Here is a 12,981-nt window from a genome sequence, read left to right on the forward strand (position 1 = left end):
AGAAAGCAAATGTGGCAAATCATTAATAATTGGTGAGTCTGGGTGAAAAGTAAAATAGATGTTTATTGCACTGTTCCAATTTTTGTGTTAAAATTTTTTTTGAAATATAAAGCTGGGAAATTTATAGTTTTTGTTTAGAATTTAAAGTGGTATTTCAAGTAGTAGGCTTTTGTGTGTTAACATGGGAATCTAACCACCCATAGTAAATTTTTAAAAAGTATTGCAGAGCTACAATGAAAATAATGAACTAGGAATTACAATAGAGCGGGGAGGGAAACCTTGCACTTTGAATACCGGTGCTTGAGTGGAGGTCCTCGAGGGCAGCTCCTGGTCCTGGTCGTCCTTCTTATTACGGGGATGAAAGGAGAGGTGGGGTTGTTGGAGCCAGAGGTAGAGAATGCTTAGGGTTGAGAGCCGTATAATGTTTGAAAAGTCAGAAACACAGAGGGGTTAAGCTCTGCTCCGGTCCAGAGCTCTCTGCAAGCCAGACTCAGTGAGTAGAGATTTCAGGTGGGCCAGTGTAAAGGACTCTGGGGCAAGTGGGTACCATTTTCATTTACGGAGAATCACAGAGAGATATACTACACCACCTGCCTTGAGGTATTGCTCATCATCAAAATGTGAAGGCTGGTTACCTGAGTAGTAGCCACTCGAAGGCCCAGTAGAATGTGGTGCGTAGAGAGGCCCAGTAGAGAGTCTGGGTGCCCTCATCAAAATCCACACAAGTCTGAGTTTACTAGTCAGGATTTAAGTAGGATATAGTGTTAATCTCTTAACCAGTTCTCTCCTTCTGTCCTAGGGTACAAACATTGCTGCTGGCAAAGCGATGGGAGTGGTGGTGGCAACTGGAGTTAACACTGAAATTGGCAAGATCCGAGATGAGATGGTAGCAACAGAACAGGAGAGAACACCCCTCCAGCAGAAACTAGATGAGTTTGGGGAACAGCTGTCCAAAGTCATCTCCCTTATATGCATTGCGGTCTGGATCATAAACATTGGGCACTTCAATGACCCAGTTCATGGGGGCTCCTGGATCAGAGGTGCTATATACTACTTTAAGATTGCAGTAGCCCTGGCTGTAGCAGCCATTCCTGAAGGTCTGCCTGCTGTCATCACCACTTGCCTGGCGCTTGGAACTCGCAGAATGGCAAAGAAAAATGCCATTGTTCGAAGTCTCCCTTCCGTGGAAACCCTTGGTTGTACTTCTGTTATCTGCTCAGACAAGACGGGCACACTGACAACGAACCAGATGTCAGTCTGCAGGGTAAGTGGAAGTAGTTTAAAAATCTTTTCTGAGTTATGGTTGTTGATTCATCATAAGAATATGCCCTCATATCATTAAGAGCTTTATTGTTTTGTTAAATTTTATTTTTAATGTAGTTAACAATGATTTGTTGGTTTCAGGTGTACAGCATAGTGATTCAGAGATATATATATGTATATTCTTTTTAGATTCCTTTCCATTGTAGCTTATTAAAAAATACTGAGTATAGTTCCCTGTGCTATATAGTAGGTCCTTGTTGGTATGCAGTAGTGTATATATGTTAATCTCAAACTCCTAATTTTAACCCTTCCCTTTCCCCTTTGGTAACTGTAAGTTTCTTTTCTAGTCTATGGGTCTATTTTTATTTTTTAAATGAGTTAATTTGTATCTTTTTTTTTTTTGGTTCCACATACAAGTGGTATCACATTTGTTTTTGTCTTACTTAGTTTACTTAGTATGATCTCTAGGTCTATCCATGTTGCTATTTTTTTCTTTTTTTAAAGCAATTATTATATAGTGTTGCTAGTTTCAGGTGTACAGCAAAATGAATCGGTTATACATACACATAACATATGCTCACTCTTTAAAAGATTCTTTTCCCATATAGGGCATTACAAGAGTGTTGATCTGTTTTCTATATAATGGTGTGTATATGTCAACCCTAATCATCATCTTTATCCAGTCATGTATCAATAGACAATTACTTGGTTGCATGTCTTAACTGATGTAAATAGTGCTGCTGTGAACATTGGGGTGCGTGTATCTTTTCAAATTAGTTTTCTCATTTCTGGATATATGCCCAGAAGTGGGATTGCTGGATCATAAAACTTTTGATTTATAGTTTGATACCTTTTATGTGCTTTAAGCAAATTGAATTGTATCTGCTGGAGGTTATCTACATGAGTGATATACTTGTATTGGGGAAGTAACTATAAGCAGTCTGTCAGTGTGTTAGATGACTATGCTTCCTTTATTTCCCTGTTCTTCTAAGTGTATGTATGTTAACACAAGCTTCAAAGTAAGAATTGTCTAAAACCAGCTAGTTATCTGCCTACATAAAATTCTAATTGGTATTTCCTTAACACATTGAATGAAACATGTTTTTCTTCTTGAAAAGTAAATAATTGTGTTTAACTTGCTTCATTTTGTGTTCATCCTTCCTTTTCTGATGTTGTTTTGACTATCACTTTAAGATAAAATAAACTGTTTAAACCTGCCCTAAGCAGAATAAGGAAATAATGTAAAGATACAGCTAAATGAAGTTCTTTCGTGTAATTCAATTTCCATAGGTTTTATTCAAACAACTTTGAGGTAGAAGGATGAGAAAAACAGTATAAACTTCCAGTTACAAAATAAATGTGTCATCAGTATGAAATGTACAGCGCGGGACAGATAGTAATAATGTAGTATCTATGTATGGTGGCAGATGATAACTAGACTTAACGATCATTTTGAAATGGATAGGAATATCACATCATTATCCCACGTACCAGCAAGTAATAACATAGTGTAGGTCAATTATACTTCAACAACAAACATAGAAAAAGAGCAGATTTGTGGTTATTAGTCTGGAGGGTGAGAAATTAGATGAAGGTGAACAAAAGGTACAAACTTCCAGTTAAATAGTAGGGAATGTCAGTGTACAACATGATAAGTGTAGTCAGCACTGGTGTATCTTATATGTGCAAGTTGTTAAGAGAGTAACTCTTCAGAATTCTCATCGCAAAGAAACAATTTTTTCTTATTTTGTATCTATATTAGAAGATGTATATTCACTAACTGATAGTCATTTCATGATGATTGTAAGTCACATCATTTGTACAAGTCAAAGTAATTTTTCAAAAGAGACACAACTCAAATGTTGAATGAAATTCATGTCAAAGATTCTGTTTGGGTCATTAGTTCAATGAAAGAAAATCAGTAAGATGGTAAAACTGGTTACAGGAACATGTGAGGAAGTGCTCAGTATTAGAATAGGACTTAGTGTGTGTTAGATTATAAAAACTGGTTAATAATACACAGGGAAATAAAACTAAGTTTATCTTTTATAGAGGACAAAAAGCCACAACTTCATAAAACATGAGCCTTTTTTATAATAGCACAGTGAAAGAATGTTAAAATTTTCCAGCACACTAAATCTTAAAATAAATGCCTGTTAAGTAATGCTTCTGAATGACATCGAAGGACATGCCATCATCCCCTTGGCCCTCTGGGTTTTAGATAATGGGTTTTTTTAGCATTAGAAATTGTTCTTGTTTTAATACATTGAACCCTCAGACTCTTTACTTACCGAATTTAAATTTGTGGTAATTTTTTGATATATGTACCCTCAACTCTTTGTGTTGTCCAAAACCCAGATTCTGATAGCCCAGTTGGTAAAGAAATAATGGACAGGTGTTCAAGTGGCAAGCTTCTAACTTGTCTTAAGTAGATGTAGATTGTAACTGAGCTACCTAAATTTTCTTTCCTTGGTCCCCAAAAATGTTGGATTTTTTCCTTGTATTTTCCCTTAAATAATCTGATTTCAAATGTACTGTTAAAGAAACAGCTTGCCTCTTTGTTCTCTTCTACCTTTTGGGGACAGAAAGCGGATGCTAATCAGTATTCCACAGGAGGTTTCTTGCAGTGGGTTGCATAACTGCCCTTGACTTAGGGGTACTTTCATCATGCAGTTTCTAAATGGTTTACTGGCTTGCAGTCTAAAAATGCCTGTGTGCATTCAGATTTAGTTTGTGTGGGTTAGAATTCTGAATGTCTTAGAATATTTTGTACTGTGGTATAGACCCAAAGAGCTTCACTTTTATAAACAGCGTCATTAAAGAAGTGACATGGTGTAGTCATAATGATGCCAACTTGCTTTGATAAGTCTTAGTGCAGTTAGTTTTTCACGTTTGACTTTGTCTGAATCATGTGGTATACTCCTCAAGAGGTTAGAAAACTTAGGCTCTGAGAAACTGTGCCATGGCTGAGGGTCCCACAACTTTTAATAGTAAGGTAAAGTTCAGTTTTCTGATAGGAGAGATCGGTAAAATCTGTTTCTCTCTCCCACCTAATAATTGTGTAACCTTGAGCACGTCCTTTAACCTCTCTATTCCTTTTTTTCCTCTTCTGTAAATGTCAGACATTTTTGGAAGGAGCTTTCTGCCAAAATTCCTTTTTTAGATGTTGTATCTGCTAGGAAAAAAAACTGTAGGAATTGGTGATCTTGCTGCGTGTGACCTTGGACATGAATCTTTTCCTCATTTGACACACCAATTATATGTGTTTGAACTAGAGCCTTTTACCAGGAGTCATCACAGTTTTAAATCCCATTGTATATAATTTTTTTTTTAATCCTTTTATCTCACAGCTTTAGTTCAGTTCCCAGGTTGATTTAGTTCTGAGTATACTTTTGAAATGAAGCTTCTGGAATTTAAAAGTATATGCTATATGATAAACAAATCTTACGAGGGAAGGGAAGTTATTTTAAAACAAAATCAGATTTTCTTACAGAGTATGAGTCGGAATGCTCTGAAAAGATTTTTTAAAGCATTACATGGCTCTTTTTTTAACTTGAGTTTAACATGTTAAAAATTCTTTATTGTAGAATGGTTTGATGATTCCAAACTGGACTTCTGAATTACAATTGAAAAGCAAACCAAGAGGGGGGAAAAAATACCCTCACCTTAAAAAACTGGCTCATGTCACTTTATTATTCTGTAAACTTAAGAATTCCTTCCTAGAGCACGCTTCCATGTGTTATCGTCTTGGTAACATCAGTTCATTCAGCTCTGCGGGCTCATTACTATAGCCATGTGGTTGTGCAGCTTCATAGAAAATGAGCTATTGCCACAATAAAAAGTAAGTGGAAAGGAGTAGAGAAGCAATTTGTCTTATTTTACTTGGGGAATGTTTATGCAACTCTGATATGTGAGTTTATTCTTCCTAGGCTTTTACTCTTAGCTCTAAAGCAGGGATACCTAGGTCACTTTCTCAGCCTACCATTTGGAATTCTGAGTATTCTAAAAAGTACTACTGAGTCTTTGGAACTGACTGGCCCAGAGTCCTCATAACTTGGTTTTCATGTAGGTTCTCTTTCTCCTCTGCTTGGTGCCATTGCTGCTTATTTATTTAGCACCTCAGTGATGCTGTTTTTCAGACTGTTAGATGAATGGGGAGGCAGTCTTAATAGTGTCTAGTTAGAATAAGGAACAATACTTATCATGCTGAGCTTCGACGCTTAAGTCAGAAGGGCCTTTTGTCTTAGCAAAGGTTATGTGCTTCTAGCATATTTTTTTTTAATGTCTTTTAAACACTTAGGCTTTTTTTTTCTGTAGATGTTCATTCTGGACAAAGTTGAAGGTGATACCTGTTCCCTTAATGAGTTTACCATAACTGGATCAACATATGCACCTATTGGAGAAATGTGAGTAAACTTTCCTTGTCTTTTAAAGGCTCCACTTTGGTAGTTTGGTGACTGTACAGACTTGTAGTGTCTCTGAAATGTTCAGATAATTTTCCTGATGTAGTTCATGTGGGTTATCAAAATGGCCTACTTTAAAAAAAAATAAAATTGGTAACACATACCTGAAAATTGATACACAGTTGAAATCGATTGTTTAAGCCAGTGAACCTTTTTCATCTTTTGAAGCCTAAATTTTCAAGTGGGGTTTCTGTTTAGGTGAGTTTTGGGGGTGGTTTTTTATTTTTGTTTGTTTGCCATGCCACACAGTTTGTGGTCTCTTAGTTCCCCAACCAAGAATCAGACCCCAGGCCCTGGCAGTGAGAGCACCGAGTCCTAAGCACTGGACCACCAGGGAATTCCTGATTTTTCCTTATGGATGGATACCAGTGGTGGAGGAATTTCAGTAACTAAGAATTTCTGGTCTTTACTGATATCAGAGACACATTCTGTTACCGTCTCCAGCATCGGATTTCTAGGAGCCATCACTTGAATTCTTTTGAATGTTTGCCAATCTAGAGTACACAAAATTCTATTTATTAGTAAAAAAATAAAATGACCACAGTTGACCGCTTTATTTTTTTTCTTCGGACAGACATAAAGATGATAAACCAGTGAAATGTCATCAGTATGATGGTCTTGTGGAACTGGCGACAATTTGTGCTCTCTGTAATGACTCTGCTTTGGATTACAATGAGGTGAGCCTCCTCATAAATGAGAAACTAGACCTGGCTGTTTCTAGTTCAAGGGTGCGGTGGGTGGGATGAAAATCTAGCCTTCCTTCCTCCCTTTTTGAAAGTACGAGTTCCTGATTTTATTTGCCCTTTCCATTAAGAGCTTGTCTCTTATCAGAGCCAGCATGATCTACCCAAAGAAAGCTGGGAGCCTTTCATAATATTCTCTGTGGCTGAGCATTGCAGTTACTCACCTAGGAGTTGTAGCATACATGATGTTCTCTTCTGTGTGTAGCTTAGTTACTATAAATGAGTAAAACCCAGGATACTTTTTCCTGAAAGTATAGGGTGTTGATCTTGGCTTTTTAAGATGGGTATCATTGCATCCTTGAGGACAGGTTGAGGCTTAGAAGGTTGTTTTGATGATGTTATTATGTAAAATTTAACCAACAGAAAACCTTCTTTCCTTCCTTTTTAAATTATAAACAGTGAGATACATTTTTTGGTTTCTAAAGACAAGCCAGTCCCCAACAGAAACAGAATATAAATTCTATAGAATGATAAATAATGACATGGAATTACAAATACTATTTGCAGGCTCTCATGTTTCAGTTAATACTGTGATTATTTGCTTCTAGTTCTGGGGAATGAAAGACCTAATTATTAGAAGAAGAACAAACACACAGCTGTCCTTTGAGTTCATTTGTAATTATTTGGATCATGTGCTCCAGGATAGGATAAAAATGACCCAAAGAACAATGATGTAATGGAGGACAGAGTGTCCTTCTCTGGAAAAAAGTCATTATTAAAGGAAATTTCCTTGTTTTTACTACTTTTCCCTTTTTGTAATTTGTATGCTTTCACCTATTACAGGCAAAGGGTGTGTATGAAAAAGTTGGAGAAGCTACAGAGACTGCTCTCACCTGCCTGGTAGAGAAGATGAATGTATTTGATACTGAATTGAAGGGTCTTTCTAAAATAGAACGAGCAAATGCCTGCAACTCGGTCAGTATTTGAGCTTGGTGGTGTTCATGCTGCCCATCGCTCCTACCATCTGTCCTCAGTCCACCCACTCACTCTCTTATTAGACAACTTACTCTATACTTTATTTCCTCAAACTCTCTCTCAGTGTCTCCTCCATCTTCGCTATAAGATAAATTGATCTGGCCATTTGACTAAGAAAATAAAAGTTGTCAATGGACAGTTTCCATATGCAGCCACCTGTGCTGTGACATGTACTCTTTCTGCTCCCAGTAAAACCCGGCTGCTCCTTGTCCAATAAGCCCCAGCATCTCTCCTGCATTATCAGTCTCCTGTCTCTACTGGATCTTCAGTAGAGAAATAATAGTTGTTTTTTATCTTAAAACTTCTTCACTTAAGCACCCTGCTTCTTTTCCTTCATGGTAAAATGTCTCAAAGAACCGTTTTTATGTATTATTTCACTTTTCCCATTTTCTTGAGTCCACTCCAGTCACGCTTTTGCCTCCTTCCAGTCTATCAAAACTTCTTATCAAAGTTGCCCATGACCTTGTGTTAAATGGTCTAATTGTTTATGCAAGTGTAGTACTAAAAGTTCACAGAGCAAAAGTTGACAGAAATAAAAGGTAAACTAGACAGATTTACAATTAGAGTTGGAGATTTTAACACACCTATCTCAAAAATTGATAGAACAAGCAGATGAAAAAAAATCAGGATATGGAGCAACACTTATAATATACTTAACCCTTATTTCTCTTGTGCTGCTCCTAATATGCTTTTCAGATCCATAAGGAACAGTTTACCAGAATACACAATATTGCTGGTCCATGAAGCAAGACTCAACAAATTACAAAGGATTGTACAGACTGTTGTTGACCATGATAGAATTAAACTAGAAATCAATTAAAAAGATACATAAGTTTCCATCTGAAGAAAATGGAAAAACAAATACAAGTAGAAGGAAGTAGGAAATAATAACGACAAGACCAGAAAGCTGTTCTGAAAATTTTTATATCAGTAAATTTGACAGCATAGAAGAAATCAACAAATCCTCTCAGTAGCACAGCTTTCTAAGCTGACATTTTTCTAAGAAAAATGGAATAAACTGTTAAATTAACTGGATCTATAATTCAAAATCTACACTTCCCCTCAAATTATTCAGGCCCAGTTGTGCCAAACTGAAGAAATACAAGTTTTCAGGAAATACAAGTTTCCTGGCTGTCCAGTGGTTAGGACTTGACACTTGCCCTCAAGCTGTACAGTGTGGCCACACCAAAAATGGCAGAGAACGAAACCTTTATCACCAGCATAACCCTGATAGCAAAACCTGACATTGATGTAACTTTCATAATACAGAAGTAGAGATTCTCAGCATAATGTTAGCAAATTAAATCTAGTAGTAATTAAAACTTTGACATGCTGTATTTATTTGAGCAGAATTACTACAACTATGGTGAGTGGAGTAGCAATACGGGGGGGTGCAGGTGTGTCTTGTTAGGTGTGCGAACACTAGACAAATGTGTGGTCCCTCACCTATTCTCCCTTGCCTGTCGGAGCCCCAGAGCCAGGATTCTCTTAGGCTGAGCAGGGTGGCAGGCAGGGTGGACTGGCCTGTTGAGGAGACCCAGGTGCTGGAGGCCAACCAGATGGTCAGTGTCTGCCAGCAGCTGTTGCAGATGGTTTTACTCAGGTTTAGCTGCACCAAGTGTGTGAGGTCACAGAACCCAGTGACAGTTCATTGCAGGACAGATCCAGCATGTGGCCCCAGAAAGAGCTGGCAGCTCCATGACATGGACCTTGTTCAGGTTGCTCAGGCTCAGGCCTAGTGTTTGCTGACCGACTTGTCGCTTGTGGTCATGGTGATGCCCGCTGAATGGACCTAAGCAATAACCTCTGTTCTAGCCAGAGTGGTGAGTGGTTGCTGAGCTGAGAAGCAGAGTAAGCAACATGCGAACAAGATGTTACCATACACGAAGGTCAGGGTGACAGGCAGCGGCAGGTAAAATTAGAATAAGAGGAAGAGAAGAAGCCTAGATGCCCAGAAGCAACCAAAGGAAGCTCAGAAATGGAAGCTGCAGAAGCCAGAGAATAGGGGTTGAAGAGACTATGAGGACAAGCAGGAGCAGAAGAGACCCAGGAGGAAACAAGTCAGGCCCTGGAGTCTGCGTCTGGTCCTGCCCTTGCAGACCTGGAAGCACAGAGCCGCTCTGCAACAGGGTGAACGCCGTCTCCCTGCAGTGCATGCGGGGGGTGTCAGCGCGGTCTGCAGTGGGTCCTCCAGACCTGTTCCCAGTACCCACTGCCTCCCAGCCTTGGAGTTTAGGTTTCTTCAGAGTTGGGCTCTGCTACACACAAGCTCTTAGTGTCAGACCTATATACCTGTCATCTCCAAGGGGCAGCCAGTCAGGGCTTGAGGCTCCTCGTCGTAGCACTTTAGTGCAACTCTTCCTTCAGTCAGGGTTTTCTGGTAGAAGAAAGAAACAGGAGGTTATAAATACAGCCTTCCTAGTTATATATATGGTGACTTTCTTTCATCCTTCCCTGGGTATCGAGAGCAGATGAGGCAGTGTTTTGGGGGAGTAGGGTGGCACCTCACGGCACAGGTAGCCTAAGGTGGGCAGCAGTGCACCTGTTAAAGACATCGACTATTTAAACATTTAGTCCCACGCCAAATCTCAGCTTGTAAAAAGGACTTTAGGGCCATCCAGTCCGGTCTCACACTTGCAGGCAGGGAAACAGGCCCTCAGTGACTTGCCGTCTCACAGTGTGAGGGAGAATGAGACTCTAGCACTCTGTTCCCTTTATGTCGGTTTGCCCCTTTGATACTTTCCAGGGAAATCAAAACTCTGCCAGAATGGAGGGTGCCTCAGCTGAAGTATAGAGTCTTTCACAGTGACTCGATTCCTGCTTCACAACCAACAGTCTCGCAGCCACAAGGGTCTCAGGCCTCTCCTGTGGCATCCTGCCCAGACTCATGGTTTCCATGAAACAAGTCCGGGTCCTTTGTTTCTATTTTAGGGAATTCACCACACTTGTCAGTAAGCAAAGCCACATTGTCTGATAGCTCTATTATTAGTTGGTGTTTGACTAAACCCTTCAGAGGCAACCTGAAGGCTGAAGTTTGGAATTGCTTGATGACCTGTAACTACTCCATGAAGGGAAACAACTAGCAGCAATAGAGCAGGACCAGCTTTTAAGGCCGAGTGGCCCCTTGGATAGGACTGTTGGATTTCACAGCCCTGGTCCTGGAAGCAGTGGCTTTGTTCTCTCCACCCAGGATGTATCTAGGTGGCACTAGTGGTAAAGAACCCACCTGCCAGTGCAGGAGAAGTAAAAGATGCAGGTTCCGTCCAAGGATTGGGAAGACCCCCTGGAGGAGGGCATGGCAACCCACTCCAGTGTCCTGCCTGGAAAGTCCATGGGCAGACAATACACAGGGTCACAGAGAGTCAGACTGAAGTGATCGAGCACACAGGATGTATCTGGTGCCAAGGTCACACCTCTCTCAGAGTCACTCACATTCTTGCAGTCTTCCCAGAGCCATTGGTACAAACGCTTAATGGAAACTAAATACATGGGCATTCCCTGGTGGCACAGTGGTTAAGACTCTGCGCTACCTCTGCAGGGAGCACTGGCTTGATCCCTGTAAGATGGCCGTGTGGTGTGTGCCACCAACGAGCCCCACCCTGAAAAAAATAATAAACATATAGATATATAATAGTCAGATAATGTCGAACTTAGTGATTGTCCTTTTATTGCTCTGGCTGAGAGGATGGCTTTATTCTACTCATAATTGCCTCTGTTGGATGCTGAGGTTCTTTGGGATTTTTACAGTTATTAAATGTTTGTCTGAATGAGGGGAAAATCCATGTAATTCACCACATAATTGAATAAAGGCAGAATATCATAAGATCATTTAATTCAGAAAAGGCATCTGATAAAATTTAATCTCAGTTTATGATAAAAACTAAGCAAGCATCTTCTGGCTGATGGTGTAATTACACAAAGTTAACATTCCTAATGGGCTCAGAGAATTTACTCTCAACATTTCTATTCAGTGTAGTCCTGGCAGCCCTAGTTCATGTAATAAGGTAAGAAAAAGAAAGCCAACAAAAAATTGGAAAGGATAAATAAAGTATGTTGATTTTTATGGTAATATGGCTATATATAGAGATAAACCAATGGAATCTGAATCTAAAGATTAATTCTCAGTTTTTGTTTAACCTGAGCTGTCAGTTTATCCTCTCAGTCTCTCCCTCCCTAAGCGAGTCCTTTACTTGTTCTCCCCCCAACCCCATCTCCTTGGCTGTATCTTCCAAGAGGCTCCAGGGCCCAGGCCTCGGCTTTTCTGTCTGCAGTTATACTCCCTTGAACTCTTCTCTTCTTATGACTTTAGATATTGTCACTATGCTGACATCTAATATAGCCACTAGCTGTCTATAAAGTATTTAAAATATTGAAGTGGTGTGGTGTCCCTTGCCCTTCCTTCGGTTAATTCTTAACATAACTGCCAGAGCATGAAACTCTCCTTTGTCTTCCCGTTTTACTTGTTATTAAAAAAGCCAGATGCCTTACAGTGACTTTGAGGATGCTACAGCCTGCTTCTGCAACCCCTGCTGTTAACCCCGAACCTTTCTTGCAAACTCGCTTCTAGCCATGTTGCCCTGGAGGCTCCTTGAACTGCTTGGTCACGTCAGTCTGCATAATGTTCTCTCTGCTCACACTCACACATCGTTCATGTTTTTACTCAAATATTGCCTTCTCAGTACTGTATGTAAAATTGTAACCTAGACATACATAATTTTCTCTTCCTTGCTTATTTTAAAATTTTTTCTCCATGGCACTTATAATCTACTTTCACGTTCTGGTACGTCTTTCCCAGACTAGAGGGTAAGTTTTATGAGGGTGGGAACTTGTCTGTTTATTGTCTATTGCTACATCTCCATTGCCTGTCACATAATAAGTATTTAGTGAATGTTTAACTGTTAAAAGTCAAAAGTTTATAGAAATTGCTATCCAATAATATTCCATATATGTTCTCTTTATAGGTCATTAAACAATTGATGAAAAAGGAATTTACTCTAGAGTTTTCACGTGATAGAAAATCAATGTCAGTTTATTGTACACCAAACAAACCAAGTCGGACATCAATGAGCAAAATGTTTGTGAAGGCAAGTACAGCAGACTGCAATTAAACGTTCTTACCAGGATTAGAATCCCGAGTGAGCCAGTAAGTAAAATTATTGTTCTAACATTTCCAGGGTGCTCCTGAAGGTGTCATTGACAGGTGTACCCACATTCGAGTCGGAAGTACTAAAGTGCCCATGACTCCTGGAGTCAAGCAGAAGATCATGTCTGTCATTCGGGAATGGGGCAGTGGCAGTGACACACTGCGATGCCTGGCCTTGGCCACTCACGACAACCCACTAAGGAGAGAAGAAATGAACCTTGAGGACTCTGCCAACTTCATCAAATACGAGGTTCGCTCATGAAAAGCTTCACCCGCACCCTGCACATTCACTGTGTTTAGGTAGCACTCCTTCAATAAAAGGTCAGATGAGTTTCGATTTTGCTGAGAAAGGGGTGTGGTTATTTGTTTTCCTGCAGGCCGAACGTATCATCTT

General features: G+C 39.7%; 2 protein-coding genes across 4 annotated transcripts in view; one reads left to right on the forward strand and one right to left on the reverse strand.

The window, feature by feature from the left end:
• ATP2A2 (ATPase sarcoplasmic/endoplasmic reticulum Ca2+ transporting 2) overlaps positions 1–12,981 on the forward strand; it is a 57,452-nt gene that overhangs the window by 34,086 nt on the left and 10,385 nt on the right. For all 3 annotated transcript variants that reach the window (XM_005217907.5, XM_024977411.2, NM_001191430.1), the window contains 6 exons: positions 800–1,264; positions 5,581–5,669; positions 6,301–6,403; positions 7,253–7,384; positions 12,406–12,528; positions 12,619–12,837. In XM_005217907.5, coding sequence (XP_005217964.1) covers positions 800–1,264; positions 5,581–5,669; positions 6,301–6,403; positions 7,253–7,384; positions 12,406–12,528; positions 12,619–12,837 — 1,131 coding nt within the window. The remainder of the gene's footprint in view (positions 1–799; positions 1,265–5,580; positions 5,670–6,300; positions 6,404–7,252; positions 7,385–12,405; positions 12,529–12,618; positions 12,838–12,981) is intronic.
• The window catches only part of ANAPC7 (anaphase promoting complex subunit 7), a 66,067-nt gene continuing 53,885 nt past the window's right edge, over positions 800–12,981 (reverse strand). Inside the window, exon 13 of the mRNA XM_059876093.1 lies at positions 800–9,821. The gene's annotated coding sequence lies outside the window, so the exon portion shown is untranslated. The remainder of the gene's footprint in view (positions 9,822–12,981) is intronic.

This window comes from Bos taurus, chromosome 17, assembly GCF_002263795.3.
Source record: "Bos taurus isolate L1 Dominette 01449 registration number 42190680 breed Hereford chromosome 17, ARS-UCD2.0, whole genome shotgun sequence".
Classification (NCBI taxonomy): domain Eukaryota; kingdom Metazoa; phylum Chordata; class Mammalia; order Artiodactyla; family Bovidae; genus Bos; species Bos taurus.